Source organism: Typopeltis vanoorti, chromosome 16 (genome assembly GCF_054136105.1).
Source record: "Typopeltis vanoorti isolate ZY-2024b chromosome 16, IOZ_Tvanoo_1.0, whole genome shotgun sequence".
Classification (NCBI taxonomy): Eukaryota; Metazoa; Arthropoda; class Arachnida; order Uropygi; family Thelyphonidae; genus Typopeltis; species Typopeltis vanoorti.
Genome location: NC_143564.1, coordinates 80,917,166 through 80,932,168, shown reverse-complemented (window position 1 = coordinate 80,932,168; position 15,003 = coordinate 80,917,166). Strand labels below are relative to the sequence as shown.

Here is a 15,003-nt window from a genome sequence, read left to right as displayed (position 1 = left end):
TATACAGTCACTGGTTCATGGATTAAAACTATTGGGCTGAAATTAAAATTAATTCAATTAAATTAAAATATAGCAGATAATTATTTAATACAATTGATTTAAGATTAGGTCTATGAAGTAAGGCTTCAGCACTTTCTTTATATAAATGTTCATGTTTATATATGGATCTATGTATATGTAGTAGCTTAGCATTTTGCCATTGGATCCTGCTTTATTAGATTTGATAAGGCAGATGTCTGGCCTTAGTAAAAATTGTCTTGTACTAAGTGTACAGGACAATTTATTTATGAAGTTAAATGGCAGTAACACTATTCAACAGCATTTTTATTCACTAACAATATGACTTTGTGATTTATTAACTTTATATTAAATATTATCCGTCTTCTGCCATTCACACAATACACCAATGAAGAATAATCATTACAGTGCATCTTTTCCAGAGTCAACAGCAGTCTTCATTATTATTTTTGATTTTTTGGCATTTCAGAAGAGGAATATAACAATTATTTTCAATTTTTAGAAAGAAATTGTTTATTAATTTGGCAAAATGAGTATAAATATTTATATGAAATTTAATTGTGTATGTCAATATACAAACACAGATTCATATTTTGCAGTTCGTTACATATTACATACCAATAACAATTCAGATTTTAAAAAAAAATGGTCATGCTTTGGATATACATATACCTCTTCATTTCTCATCCTAGTATCAACTTAAAAAAGATAGTAATTACATTGAGAAGCACAAGAGGTACTGAAAAAGAAAAAGGACATTTAACTTTCAAGAAAGCAGTTATGTATTCTTTATAATGAAAAGTAACATTGTTATCAAGAGAGAATTCTACGATTACTTGAACAAAAAAAAAAAAAAAAAAAAGAGTCAATTATACATTTCTGTATATCTAACTTGGTGTATATATGAAACTAAAGAGCTCATTTGTAATTAATAAATTTATTGATCTTGAGTTTCACTTACTGGCTATATAACAATATAGGATTCTTATCCATTTAATATAAAAAGCTCATTCTTGCAAGTAAAAATGATAAATCACCAACCTATGAAGCATGATGCTGAAGTGATTTTATATTTTCTGATTTATAATAAGCTCTCATTAAATCATCTAGTCAAATTCATCCAATTTAAGAACTTTTACTTTAAATTTAGACATACTAAAGACAAAAGCAAAAGCATGTAAAGGAGATTATATTTAATTCAAAAGGTTACAATACACACCAATGACAACCTCTCTTGAAGATCTACCCTAGACAGCCATTCTCAATTTTGAAACAGATGTAGTTGTTCAGGTTTAGCAACAACCTTTCAGACTGTCAGGCAACCTTGATTCTCCAAGGGAAATCGTGCATTGTCATCTTCTGAATAAATGTCAAAATGTACACACAAACTGATAAAATAACCTCAACATCATATTATAATAAATTTAGTTTAATCCTTTATCCAAGTGTATGCAAACAAAGTTGGCACCTGAAGTATCTTCAGGACTGAGGCAACTCGTGGTAAAGGTGGACCAAGCTCTCATCATTCCTTGTCCTAGTATCTCCCATAATGCAAACCACATCTCCTTGCGGCCATGTATAATGCTATGCATTAAGAGAAGGGCCACTACCCAGACCGGTTTCGACCTTTATTGAGGTCTCATCAGTGGGAGCCAGACCCAGAGGTGGTGATACTAAAGTGGAAGCAATGGAGAAGTCATATTTACCTATACAAGTTGCCAAAAGGTGTTTCAACTTATTATTAAATTATCTGGATTTAGAGAAAGATGTTGGAAATTTTATTTCCACTTGGTTAGAATGTAATGAATTTAGTCTAATCCTTTATCCAAGTGTAAGCAAACAAAGTTTGCACCTGAAGTATCTTCAGGACTGAAGCAACTCGTGGTAAAGGTGGACCAAGCTCTCATCACTTCTTGTCTTATTATTTCCCGTAATGCAAAGCACATCTCCTTGCGGACATGTATAATGCTATGCATTAAGGGAAGAATGACAATGTACGATTTCCCCTGGAGTATCAAAGTTGTCTGACAGTCTGAAAGGTTGTTGCTAAACCTAAACCATCTTTCCTTAATGCATAGCATTATACCTGTTCGCAAGATGTGATTTGTATTATAGGAGATACTAAGACAAGGAGCAATGAGAGTTTGTTCACTTTACCATGAGTTGCCTCAGTCCTAAGATACAGGGTGGCGATAAATTAACTTTCCCTCGTTGGAGGTATCAGTAGCTAAAACTAATACACGGAATGAGACCACATTTTATATTGAGACTTTTGAAGGCATAGGGAGATGAATTCCGCAAAAAAAAAAAGATTTAGTACCAAAAGTTGCCGAAAAGGGAAATTTTGGCGCTGGCAGAGCCGAAATCAGTCAAATATTAGCAGTAAACAGGTAAAAGATTATGCAAATTTTACTGTGCGTACATAACAGCAGCACCACCAATTCCATTTAAAAAGGGATTGGGAATGTTCAGGCAGTTATTCGAATAACTGACGAATTGGGCCCAATATGCATCCTACTTTGCCTCAGCATGCTTTACTTGTTAAGTTGTTTTACGTTAAACAGTACAATGCCGTAGCGACCATTCAGGAATTTAGATGGCTTCATAACCTGCATACAGGTCCTATGTCAGCTGTAGCACTGAGCGCTATGATTAAGAAGTTTGAAGAAACTGGATCACCAGGAGTTAGTACGCCAGCATTTCAGTAATGAGAAGTTTATCAGTAGGTTCTTTCCGACGGGATGGCCGCCTCGATCTCCGGACATCACTCCATGTGACTTTTGTCTGTGGGGGTATTTGAAATCCGTTGTGTATGTTGGGGGCGTTCCTAACTTGCATGTCTTGTAAGAGAACATAAAACAGGTTGTTATGAACATCCAATCCGACTCCTTACGCTCAGCTGTAGAGCATGTCGCATACCGGATGCAATTTGTTGTACACAAGAAAGGTCAACACATTGAAAATTGTGTATGTGGTCCAGGGGACCCTGATTCTGATGAATAAAACATTATTTCCTGTGAGTTCAATCACTACATTAATTTGTGTCTCTCGCAAGTTGTTTTAGTTTAATTATTATTATTATTATTATCATCAATGTAATGCGCAACACAACCAGCCTGAATGAGTGATGCGGCCGTCGCTTACACCATTGAAATGTTATTATTCCATTTTATCTGCCTTTAATGTAATTATCTGCTTGTTTTCAGCTCAACCAGTGCCAAAATTTCCCCTATAGGCGACTTTTGGTACTAAATCTTTTTTTTTTTTTTGCAGAAATCATCTCCCCATGCCTTCAAAAGTCTCAATATAAAATTTGGTCTCATTCCATTTATTGGTTTTAGCTACAGATGCCTCCAAAGAGGGAGTTATTTTATGGCACCCTGTACTTCAGGTGCAAACTTTGTTTGCTTACACTTGGATAAAGGATTAAACTAAATTTATTAGTCTAACCAAGTGGGAAAAAACTTCCAACATCAGCATCATATTCTTTAGAGGCTTATTCATTAACACTTGGGACTGCCATTTCATTAAACAAAATATTACACGAAAACCAGGTTTACGTGACATGCTTGACTGAGTCTAACATAGTGGCCTTCTTACCAAGCTAGCATCTTATGGTATTCCTCCTCTTTGTGAATAAATTGCCAGCCTCCTCTCTGGTCATTCACTGTAGGCAGAGCCGGAGCTAGGGTCTTTGCTGCCCGCATGCAATGTCTATCTAAGCACCCTTGTAACAATCCAAGAGTGTGTGGTTCTTTTATGATAATAAAAATTTAAATTATTTGAAATTTCTTAAATAAATTTTGCCAAAACAGCCACACGTTGGTTCGCTAAATGTAACGAACGGGGGTTGTTGACTAGGCAGGATAATCGTTAGAAACCCAAATATTCAAAAAATTCTCAAAAGTTAAGGCAAATTTTGATAAAGCCACTTCACTTTAATCTTTGAATATAATGATACAGGGTAGCCTTCTCACCGACCCAAATCGCTAACAAAATTAAAATGAATTTTAATTAAAGTTAAAATTTATTTGAACTAAGGTTTAAAAAATTCTTGCATTTTACAAGTTACTAAATTCTTAGTAATTTGTAAAAAATGTTTAATAATTTTTTGTAAATGGAACTATCTTTTAGGAAAATAAAAGAAACTCAAGATAGATGAGAAAATAAGAAAAGAATTCAGAAATAATTAGAACATTTAATATAAGTATTCAAAAAATAACATCTTTACAGAATAACAAAAAATAAATTAAATTACATAAACATACTTGAAATTTTTTTTAATTAAAATTTTAGGGTTTTTGATTTCATATTCATAAAATTAGAAATAATGGTCTTAACGTCTGATTCCGGACATATATCATTTTCAATAGCTATTAATGCCAAACTAATAGGCCTTTTTTGTGACATACTTGTTCTTAAGTAGGTTTTATTCAATTTCAACTTGGAAAAGGAATGTTCACCTCTCACTACACTAACAGGTAAGGTTAATAGTATTCTTAAAGAAACTGAAAAGTTAGGGAAAGATAAATTATTGGACACAATAAAATTAAGAATATCAAAATAGTTTTGAATATTTAAATTATCCTTCCGAAAAATATCCTGGAAAGCACATAACTCATCATATAGTTCTATTGCATTTACGTCTTTATTGTCACCGTCCTTCAAGAGAATCTCTAAATCGTCACAATTTTTTCGTAAATCTTCATTATTAATTGTATAGTAATCTATACAAGAAATTGAAATTATCATAATATGTTTCTAGTTGTTCAAAACATTCTATTAACAAACACATTACAACATCTAGAAGGCTATAAAACACATTCACTCTAAATTTATCTTCTGGCGATTGTGGCGTTTCGTTATGATGCACGTAGTCAAATTGTCGTGTCTTCTTTTGTCGTCGGACTTCTGTACCAGTTTTAAATTCTTGTTCTCCATCCACCTCTTCACTCAGTTCTTTTGCCATTTTAGAACTTCTTTAAAATTTGTATCTGATCTCTTGTAAGAATATTTTTAAGTTTTTGATAGATTCTAAAGCAAGTGTAATGTTCATATTTTTGTCTTGAAGCATTTTACTCATGGGGTTTATTCTGTTAAGTAAATCATGCCCAGTTATAAGAGAGCAAATAAATTTGTAGTCCTTTATTTTAGTACATAATGTTTGTGCTTCATGCTGAGTTTCTTTATTAAAATTTTCATTATTTAAAATTTCAAAAAGTGCATCGTAAATTTCTCCTGACTGATATCGTAGAGGGCGGATTGCATTAATTTTACTTTCCCATCATGTTTCTGACGGCTGTTTCAATGTTAATTTTTTTACGAACTCAGCATGAAGGACATTTCATTCTCTTACAAACCTTTAAAAGGATTGTCCAACGTTTGTGAGAGAATGAAAAGAAACTGTATATTTCTCGAATAATTGCAAAGAAACTAATTGTATCTGATTCACTTTGGCTGCATTGTTAATGATTAAATTTAGAGTATGAGCAGCACATGGCACGTAAAAAGCTCGAGGATTTTTGTTTGAAAGCAAATTTTGGAGTCCATATTTTTCCCCTTTCATATTTGCCCCATTGTCATATCCTTGACCTTGCATGTCTTCAATGGGAATGTTCCATTTTTCCAGTTGTTCCATTATTGTTGCACATAAACCACGTCCTGCGGAATCTGATATATCTGCAAAACCTAAAAAGTTTTCCCTGATCTTGACAATTCCATTGTCACAGGAAACAAAGCAAATAATAATGGTCATTTGTTCTGTTTTACTTACATAAGGTGTGCAGTCAAAAATTATGGAATAACATTTAGATTTTCGAATTGATAATAAAATTGTATCCCTGATTGCATCACTTAAAGTTTCCAATATTTCATTTTGACTGTCTTTACTCAAATAGTGTACTCTATTGTTTCGTTGTAGGGTCCTTTCAACATGATTTTCCATAACAGGATCAAACTTCGCAAACAGTTCAACTAATTTTAAAAAATTGCCGTTATTCCTTTCATATAATTTATCAGATGATCCGCAAAAAGCTAAATTTTGGCTACCAAGGAATTTTATAATTTCAATTGAGCGTTCTAAAACACTCGTCCAATGTTTCTTTTCCATTGAGTCTGGCAATGAATACTAGTTTTGTTTTTTAAATTTTTATCAACTTCCTTCCATTTTAAGAAATTTTTCATGCAAGTTAAACTAGTCTCATGTCTATGCAAAGTTGTACTTACATTTCTCCAATCGTTATAACCTTCTACAAAAAACAGAATTTAAAGTTTCGGAATAAATGAGCCATGTTCTTAGCATGAGCTCATCATTTTCCATTTTTCTATTATAATATGTGTCGCCAAATTAATGACCATATTCATATAATATAATATGTATCTATGGGATATATTATATTTTTCTTTTGAACAGGCCCCATTTCAATTAACACAACTCATAATTTTTCATCAATATTTCCCCATTCACCTGGATCTTCTAAATTTACAGAGACTAACAATGTGTTAGTTTCATGGTCAACTACAACTAAATCTTCTCCTGTTTTTCACTTAAATCATGCATCTTGTTATCTTGTTCAATAGTTGAAATAGTACTTTCATGCAAACTGGATGATGTGCACAGTTCTTCAACTCTGATTTCTGATGTATCGAGTTGGTTACAATCTGCATCAGAATATTTTAATATTTTAACAAATTTATTAAGAGCCCCAGTTTGTTTCTTAACATCTGCTTCTTTCGCAGCATGACACTTATGATTTTGTGCAACGGATAACTTTTTTTTAATTTTTGATTCCATTTCTATTTTATACCCACAAGAAATTATTACACAACACGACACAGAGACGAAATAATAATCCGCACTGCGCTACACTGTCAGTAGCCTACTGAGACACATACCATATGACTGGTTAACTAGCAACAAATGTTTTCTACGAAAATTCGTTTCTACACATAAAAACCGTTCAACATTTCACTTTAGATAGACTGCAGTAGACACAACATTCTTTAGGCAAGCATTTAGCCTACTCTCGCTGCAAAATTATAAACAGCCGACTGATCAAAGAGGCGGCAATATACAATTTTTTTTTTTTTTATTCGGTGTATCCAGCCTTATTTATTTTAATATTGATCATTCTAAGAATTTTTTGTTTTCATGATAAAAATTGTTTCTTAAAAATGAACTTATGAACAGTGCCCCGGCCGCAGCGCCTGCATGCCCGCCGGCCCTGACTGTAGGTCATGGAGGATGGTTTCCTTTCAGATTTTTCAATTAATTCTGAGTACCCCAGGACTGAATTGCTGTCACTTACTCTTCCTCCAATACATCAACGATGTCTCTTCAACATTCAATCCTATTCATAGCTTTGCTAATGACCTTGAAGTCACACTTCAAGATCTTTAACCAATGTCTTAAATGCAGACCATCTTATCATTCTTAAGTGGGATGAGGACAACCTGGTAAATTATATTGCCACCAAAACAATCATGTTTCATTTCCCAGTCATTTCCCCCCCCCCCTCACTTTTTGAGAATATTCTTCTCACCGACCAGGATCAGTTTTTCTCTTCTTGGATTAACTTTCACATCCAATCTGGCATAAGAACATGACCATGGCTTCTTTAGCCTCCAAAATGTCCCAGTATTCTTTGTGTTCCAAAAGAGTACTCTCCTGCTCAACTCCTGACACTTCATAAAGCTGAAACACACCCAACCTTAGAAAATTGTTCCCACATTTGGGATGGTGCACCTAAGATTTCCCTCTAAATTCTTGACTATTCAGAAGTGAATAATTCACTAACTTGATGATCCCTTCCAGTCACTTTGCCATAATGAACTGGCTGCAACCCTCCCTCCCTCCACTTTAATCATATATGAACATGAGCAGCTGCTGGCCTCAATATATGGTTCAACTCTGAACTAATCAAACCAACTTCTCATCCTCTGGCCTTCAATCCTAACACCTCTGCTCTTTGGAATAGTCTTCCCCATGTTTAATGATTACAACTCTCAAGTTATCAAGAAACAAATTCTTTCCTTCCAACCACACATGGCAATGTTGTCATAGGTCTTAAGACTTAATTGCATGACAAATGGGAACACAAGCCATGAGTAGAGAAATAGCAACCTGTTATGGATTTAATACTTAGGAAATTTTACCAGCTCTACAGGATAGGTCTTGGGACCTCGTATATATGGGGTGGGGAGAGAGACCAACTTGCTAAAAGACATGAATTAAGAACAATCACTGATATTTTGGTGGTAGTTGTAGGTACAAATGATTAACTAGTGATAAATAAAGCATGTAAAAAGTCATATGGGGGGGGAGGATTAAAGTAAAAGTCAATCTGTTATCAAGACATGATAGCAATGAATTAAGAAGAGGGGTGATGACGGGAAATGATTTGATATGCATGCTATGTAAAAGGAACTGAGTATGTGTGAAGCAATTTTGATGGAAGAATGGATTTATATAAGACTGCTTGAACTTGTGTTTGGTATCAAAAAAGTCTGGAGAAATTATTGGTGCAAGACCAATATACGGAGAGTCAGAAAACCATGTGTTGGGAGGAATAAGTATCTACACATAAGAATAACTAAGGTATGTAATTATGATAATGATATGAAAATGCAGAGTGAGGGAAGATAGGTGTGATGAAAGGACAATTGTGTGTTCAGCAGGTCCAGATTTAAATAAAGATATGCCAATCAATTCGACTGTCCAACTGAAATAAGCAAACAACAGAGGTGAGTATACAAAGAAACAGACTGGAGGTAACTTATGTTATACAAATGCTAGGAATATCAGAAACAAAAGTTGACATTGTTGATTTGGGGAATAAGCTGCACCCTCTGATTGAAGAGAGTGACACCTGGCTTTATGAGACAGATATACCAACTGGAGTTAGTGTAAAACATACAGTACCGTCAAAAAGGGCAGACAGAAAGGAGAAGAAAGACGCATGGCTAATGATAGCAGAAAATTTGATTCCAGCCAAGGCAGAACAATGTTTCATGTTGCAACAGTGAGTTTGAAGATATCTGGTATAGATAGAATAAGATGAACAGTAGGAGTGTTATTACTTACCTATTAGATCAACTGCTGCCAAACATGAAATGCAAAGTTTGTTTTTTATATGATGAGACTCCTCAGGGACTCACTTTAGTGAGTACAGGCACGGCAAACCTGAGGTATCTGATGCTGGACCATTCCTTACTTCATGTAATATACATCTGTTATATTATCTGTAGACTGGTCCCTCCTCTTTCTTCCTTGTTTCTTTCTTCTCTTCTTGCTCCTCCCCCCCCGAATGCTATTAGAGTATTCAAGGGCTAGGGGTGAATCTTTTCTATTTTGCTGTGTCATTTCATCTTATGCAAACAGGGTAATGCTAACAGGGCATTACCAAACACTGTAACATGGTCAAGTCATCAAACTATGGTCATACTGCATCGTTTGCCAAGCTGGTTACCAAGGGACATGTTCGGGTTTTAGGCAGAGGGACCCATTCGAAAAATATGTTACAGTCTCCCTTAGACACCACTCCTCAGCACTCAGCTAGAGGAAACCCCATCAATGGGCCCACTATCTGTATGAGGAGGTGTTTAGGGGAAGCGCAAAGAAATAGTTCTGCAAAAGGGCGGAAATGGCAATGACAATGGCACCAGACTATGGCTTTAGACAACTGGAACCTCTTCTCTCTGACAGGGAAGGAGAAGGAACTGGTCGAGGAAGCCAAGCACTACCAACTAGATTTAGTCGGGCCTTTCTTCGACCAAGAACAAAAAAGGAGGCCTTTCTTCGATCAAGAGGAGAGGCTCTGGAACTGTCGACCTGGATGAGGGATGGAAGCTCTACTACTCTGGTGTGTGTGCCTGACAATGTCTGTTCAGGTGGGTGTGGGGATACTCACAAGCCCCCGGCTGTCAAAGTGTGTTGCTGAGTGGATCCCATTGAAGGGGGGGTATGTGTGTTAAGGCTACAGATGAAAAACCATGACTTGGCTGTGATGCAAGCCTATGCACCTAATCTGGAGTCAGAATACTCTGCCTTCCTAGAGGAAGTGGATGCTGCTTTTGACAGGGTAGCAGACATGGAATCAGTCCTGCTAATGGGCGACTTCGATGCACCTGATGGAACAGATGACCAGACGTGGAGGGGGTGTGGTTGGGAGGAACGGAGACCCTGACCTTAATGCAAATGGGTTGAAATTCTTGGACTTCTACTGTACTAACAGCTTGTCCATAATGAATACCTTCTTTCAGCACCGAGAAGTCCATAAGTATACCTGTACAGGGATACACTTGGACAAAGGTCTCCGATTAACTTCTTTATAGTCTCAGCAGACCTATTTTCCTCAGTGCTGGACATTAGTGTGAGAAGAGGGGCAGAACTGTCAACTGACTTTGTTGTCTGCACTCTACGGCTTCAGAAACCAGATGCTACCATCAATGCTGGTAGGCCTAAGCAGCTATACAGCGTGAAATGGGAGCCACTGGAAAATGAGGCTCTGAGGAAGAATTTTGCAGATGACATTTCCTCTAGGTTCAAAGAGATTCCCAAGCATACTGCAGATGTTGAGGAGTGGAAGCTGTTCAGAACTGCTGTCAATGCCTTTGCACGCTCATGATGCGGCAGAAACGGCTTGGCGTGGCGACGGGCAGTGAGAAAAGGACACCTTGGTGGAACCAAGAGGTCCAAAAAGCTGTCCAGGCAAAAAAGGAGGCCTACCTAACATGGCTTAGGATTAGGTCACCTGAGATGTTTCCGGTACACTGAGGCACGAAAAGCTGCTGCTGAGGCAGTAAAGACAGCAAAGCAAAAGGTTTGGGAATCCTTTGGAGAAAGATTAGACTCATCCTATGCAAATGCAAACAAAGTATTCTGGCAGACTATCTGCTGCCTTCGAGGGAGGAAATTGTGACAGCAAGGGCAATTAAGGCCTCTGATGGTGCACTTTTAACAACTGAGAAGGATATCCTCCACAGATGGAGGGAATACTTTGAGAGCCTTTTTAACCCAGGTGGTCCAGCAGTTGTGGACATCCAAGAGCTGCAGATCAGGGTGATGACTAGTATCACAGCAGAAGAGGTCCATTTAGCAATAAAATCGCTAAAATCAGGCAAGGCTGCTGGTAATGATGAAATTCGGCCCGAAATGTTAAAAGCCTTAAATCGAGACAGAGTTCTCTGGCTGACTCGAGTGTGTCAGGCTGCTTGGATATCTGGGCAAGCATCAAAGCAATGGCAGACATGCATAATAATGCCAGTCTACAAGAAGGGAGACCAGAGAGATTGCAGCAACTATTGTGGCATCTCTCTGCTCAGCCTGTCTGGGAAGTATATGCTAGGTGTTTGGAAAGAAGGTGCAGGAGCATAGTTGAGTCAAAGTTCCAAGAAGAACAATGTGGCTTTTGTCCTGGTAGAAGCACAACTGACCAAATCTTCACTTTAAGGCAAGTCTTTGAAAAATCTTGGGAATATGCCAAGAATGTCTACACGTTTTGTAGACTTGGAGAAGGCATATGACCGGGTTCCTCGGGATAAGCTTTGGCAAATAGTACAGGAGTATGGAGTGGATGACCAACTATTAGCTGCCATCAAGTCCCTGTATGAATGCCTGAATTTTTGTGTCAGGGTAAACAGCACAAAGTCTGAACCTTTCACAGTCTCCATTGGCCTCTGCCAAGGGTGTGTTCTGTCACCCCTCCTTTTCATAATATTTATGGACTGGATTGATAGGCACAGCCGAGGCAGTGAGTGTGTCAGAATTGGAAGATGTAGCATTGGACGTCTGCTTTTTGCAGATGACCTAGTTCTGCTTAGCTCTTCCACAGATGACCTCCAGCAGACCCTGGATAGGTTTGCAGCTGTTTGTGCAGAAGCCAGAATGAAGATCGGTGTGGCCAAAACTGAAACATTTGCGGTCTCAAGACAACCGATCTTCACTCTACATGTGAGTGGAGTCCCACTGAGGCAGGTGGAGAAGTTTAAATACCTTGGAGTCCATATTCACAAGTGATAGAAAGTGGGATGTAGAGCCAGATACTCGGATTGGCTCAGCAAATGCAATATTGCGGGAGCTTGGCCCTTCGCTAGTATTGAAGCGGGAATTACGCTAGAAGGCAAAGCTGGCTGTCTTCAATAAGGTCTATGTCCCCATCCTCCCCTATGATCATGAGAGTTGGGTAATGACCGAAAGAATGCAGACACGAATCCAAGCGGCTGAAATGAGGTTCCTTCGAGGGGTTGCAGGGCTGACAAGACTCGACAGAGTCAGAAGCTCTGCAATTCGGGAAACCCTCAATACTTAACCATTGCTTCTCCGTGTTGACAGATCACAGTTACGTTGGTACGGGCACCTGGTCAGAATGCCACAAGAGAGGCTCCCCCAGCAGGCCCTCCTTGCCAAGCCAGAGGGTGGGAGGCCACATGGAAGGCCAAGGACTCGCTGGATAAATTATATCCAAAACCTTGGGTGAACACGTTTGGGAGTACCACCAGAACACCTGAGCTTAGTGGCGAAGAATCGTGACCATGTGAAGTTCCTCTTGCAGCTGCTGCCCCCACAACCCAGTTAGGAAAGGTGGGCCTTGAAGATGAATGAATGTTTCCCTTATGGTATTCAAATCATCTATCGTATTTACCAAATCACCAATCAAGTTAGTCTCTTATGGAAACATTAGCGATCTCAAACTCAAGTATTAACTCAATTCAAAAAAACTTATTGTCTATTATAACTGAAGTCAGTTATTCTAAATTTAATAAAAAAGCATTACTGAATCAAATATTTACAGTTATCATGTAAAAGACATAAGGACAATTCATTATATCAAGAAATAAAATATTAAATCACTTCCACACTGTCTCAATTTAACTGTACAAACAATTGGAGATAAATTGTGTAATGAGTGCAACTAAAGAGTTTAAACTAACTCATGACAATTATGAAAGTCAAGTTATCATATCACATTAAAAAACTACAAAAATTCAGCAGTTCTAAGTGAACTAAACAGAGCAGATAATTACACCAATTGCCTGTTCTGCATTCAAAGTATTAATAACTATCCACTGCCTTCACCATGAGAAAAGAATATAACTGAGAAAACAACCTTCTAGCAGTCAAGAAACAGACAAACATCACCTCCATTCCAAAATGAAGAATATAAGTTATCACATAACATAATGCAAGTACAGGTTAGCTTTTTTTCTACTCCAATCACTGCAGGAATTATCAACAGTTACTTTACTTTAATTGAACAAATCCCTGTAAGCAGTAATTGAAAAACATTGGCATATACCATTTGCTAACAGACTAGGTCCATGCACTTTTTAACTAAAACCTCAGTTTCATTCTTTAAATTTAATGAAAATTCTAAATCCAAATTATTCTATACTAGAATTTACTTCTCTGAATGCTATGCCTTGACTCTACCTTACTTTTCTCATCATTCCTCATGGCTAGTGAATGTGATACTGCATGACATCAGGAGAGATTGCAACAGTTAGATCCAGGTGCCTGTCCACACTTGCTTTTGTCCAAAGTTAAACATGTTCCAAAATCTTCACTGAAATATTATTACAATACTCTTCATCAATTTCCTGATATATGTACCCTCAAGGGGTGTTTGAGCTACTATGACAGCACTACATGCTTAAGTTTACATTATTATTAATCTTCTATCCATAATTTTCCTCTAAATTAGTCTACTACTTTTTCAGCACTTTAATATTGTGCTTCTAAAGGCAGTTCTAATTGGATCAATACACCTACACCTTGGTGTTCTACTGGGTGTCTTTCCTGCCATCTTGGCATCAAACATGATTCACTAACCTTTCCTCATCCATTCTATTTAAGTGGCCATACCACCTTAGATTAGCTCTTCTTACACATTTTTAAATACTAACAATATCAAGTTCCTTTCTAATATCTTCATTTTTAATTATGATTCTGCCATTGACACTATCTGTTTACACAGTTAATTTTACTCAGAACTCTCATATGTGGTCTCTAGTCATTGATCAAGTGCTTTATTTCTAACCCAACTCTCAGATCCTGGCTTAAAACTGGTTTGAACACTTGTATACTGCTAGTTTGGTGTTTTGGCTAATTTCTCTCTTATTACATATAAATTTATTCATCTGGGTACCCACCATACCAACTTTACTAATTTTGTTGTCTATTTCCAGATTTAATTTGCCATCTGCACTAAAAACTGTGCTTAAATAGCTGAAATATTTTACTTGTTCTATAGGATCACCATTCAGAATGCAGATGAAGTTTTCTATGTTCCTGCCTATTTTCATAGTTTTGGTCTTATTTTTGCTGATTTTCATACCAAATTTGTTGCACTGTTAATTCAATTTAATCAGACAATCCTGGAGCACTAGATGTGTTTAGGAGTACAATTTTGCATAAAGCAAAAGAGTTAAGTTTGCCATCTCCAATTCTAATATCAGGTCTAATGCTACTTTCTTTCATAATGGGATCCATATAGATGATGAATAAGAGTGGAGATGATATGCATCCTCGTCTTACCCCTGATTTTATTTCAAACCACTGTCCTATATTTCCTGCAATACTAACTGCTAACTTACAACTTAAATATAGAATATGTATTGTTCTATATAATGTTCCATTTACCCCATATAATTGTAGTGTTTTGAAAAGCTTTTCTCTGGGCACCTTGTCATATGCCTTTTCCAGATCTATAAAACCTAAGGACAGTCCTAGCTATATTCCCCTGATTTCTCAACTATTTGTCATAAAGTGAAAATCTTATCTTGACAACCTCTATTTGGCCTGAACCTAGCTTGCTCTTTCACAATCTTTCTCAACCTCTTTCCAAGCATACCTGCATAAATCTTACCCAGAATGATTAGTAGAGAAATTCATCTGCAATTCTCACATTCAGCTTTAGTCGCTTTTTTTTTTTTTAAAATAGATGGGAACTATTAGAGCTCTACTCCAATCATCTGGAATTCAACCTT

The 15,003-nt window shown here is 36.9% G+C and overlaps 1 protein-coding gene across 2 annotated transcripts in view; it reads right to left on the bottom strand.

The window, feature by feature from the left end:
• Window positions 1-554: 554 nt before the first annotated feature.
• Window positions 555-15,003, bottom strand: part of LOC150098161 (immediate early response 3-interacting protein 1) — a 39,791-nt gene continuing 25,342 nt past the window's right edge. For both annotated transcript variants that reach the window (XM_090406413.1, XM_090406411.1), the window contains exon 3: window positions 555-757. In XM_090406413.1, coding sequence (XP_090262539.1) covers window positions 702-757 — 56 coding nt within the window. In that variant the 3' untranslated portion in view covers window positions 555-701. The remainder of the gene's footprint in view (window positions 758-15,003) is intronic.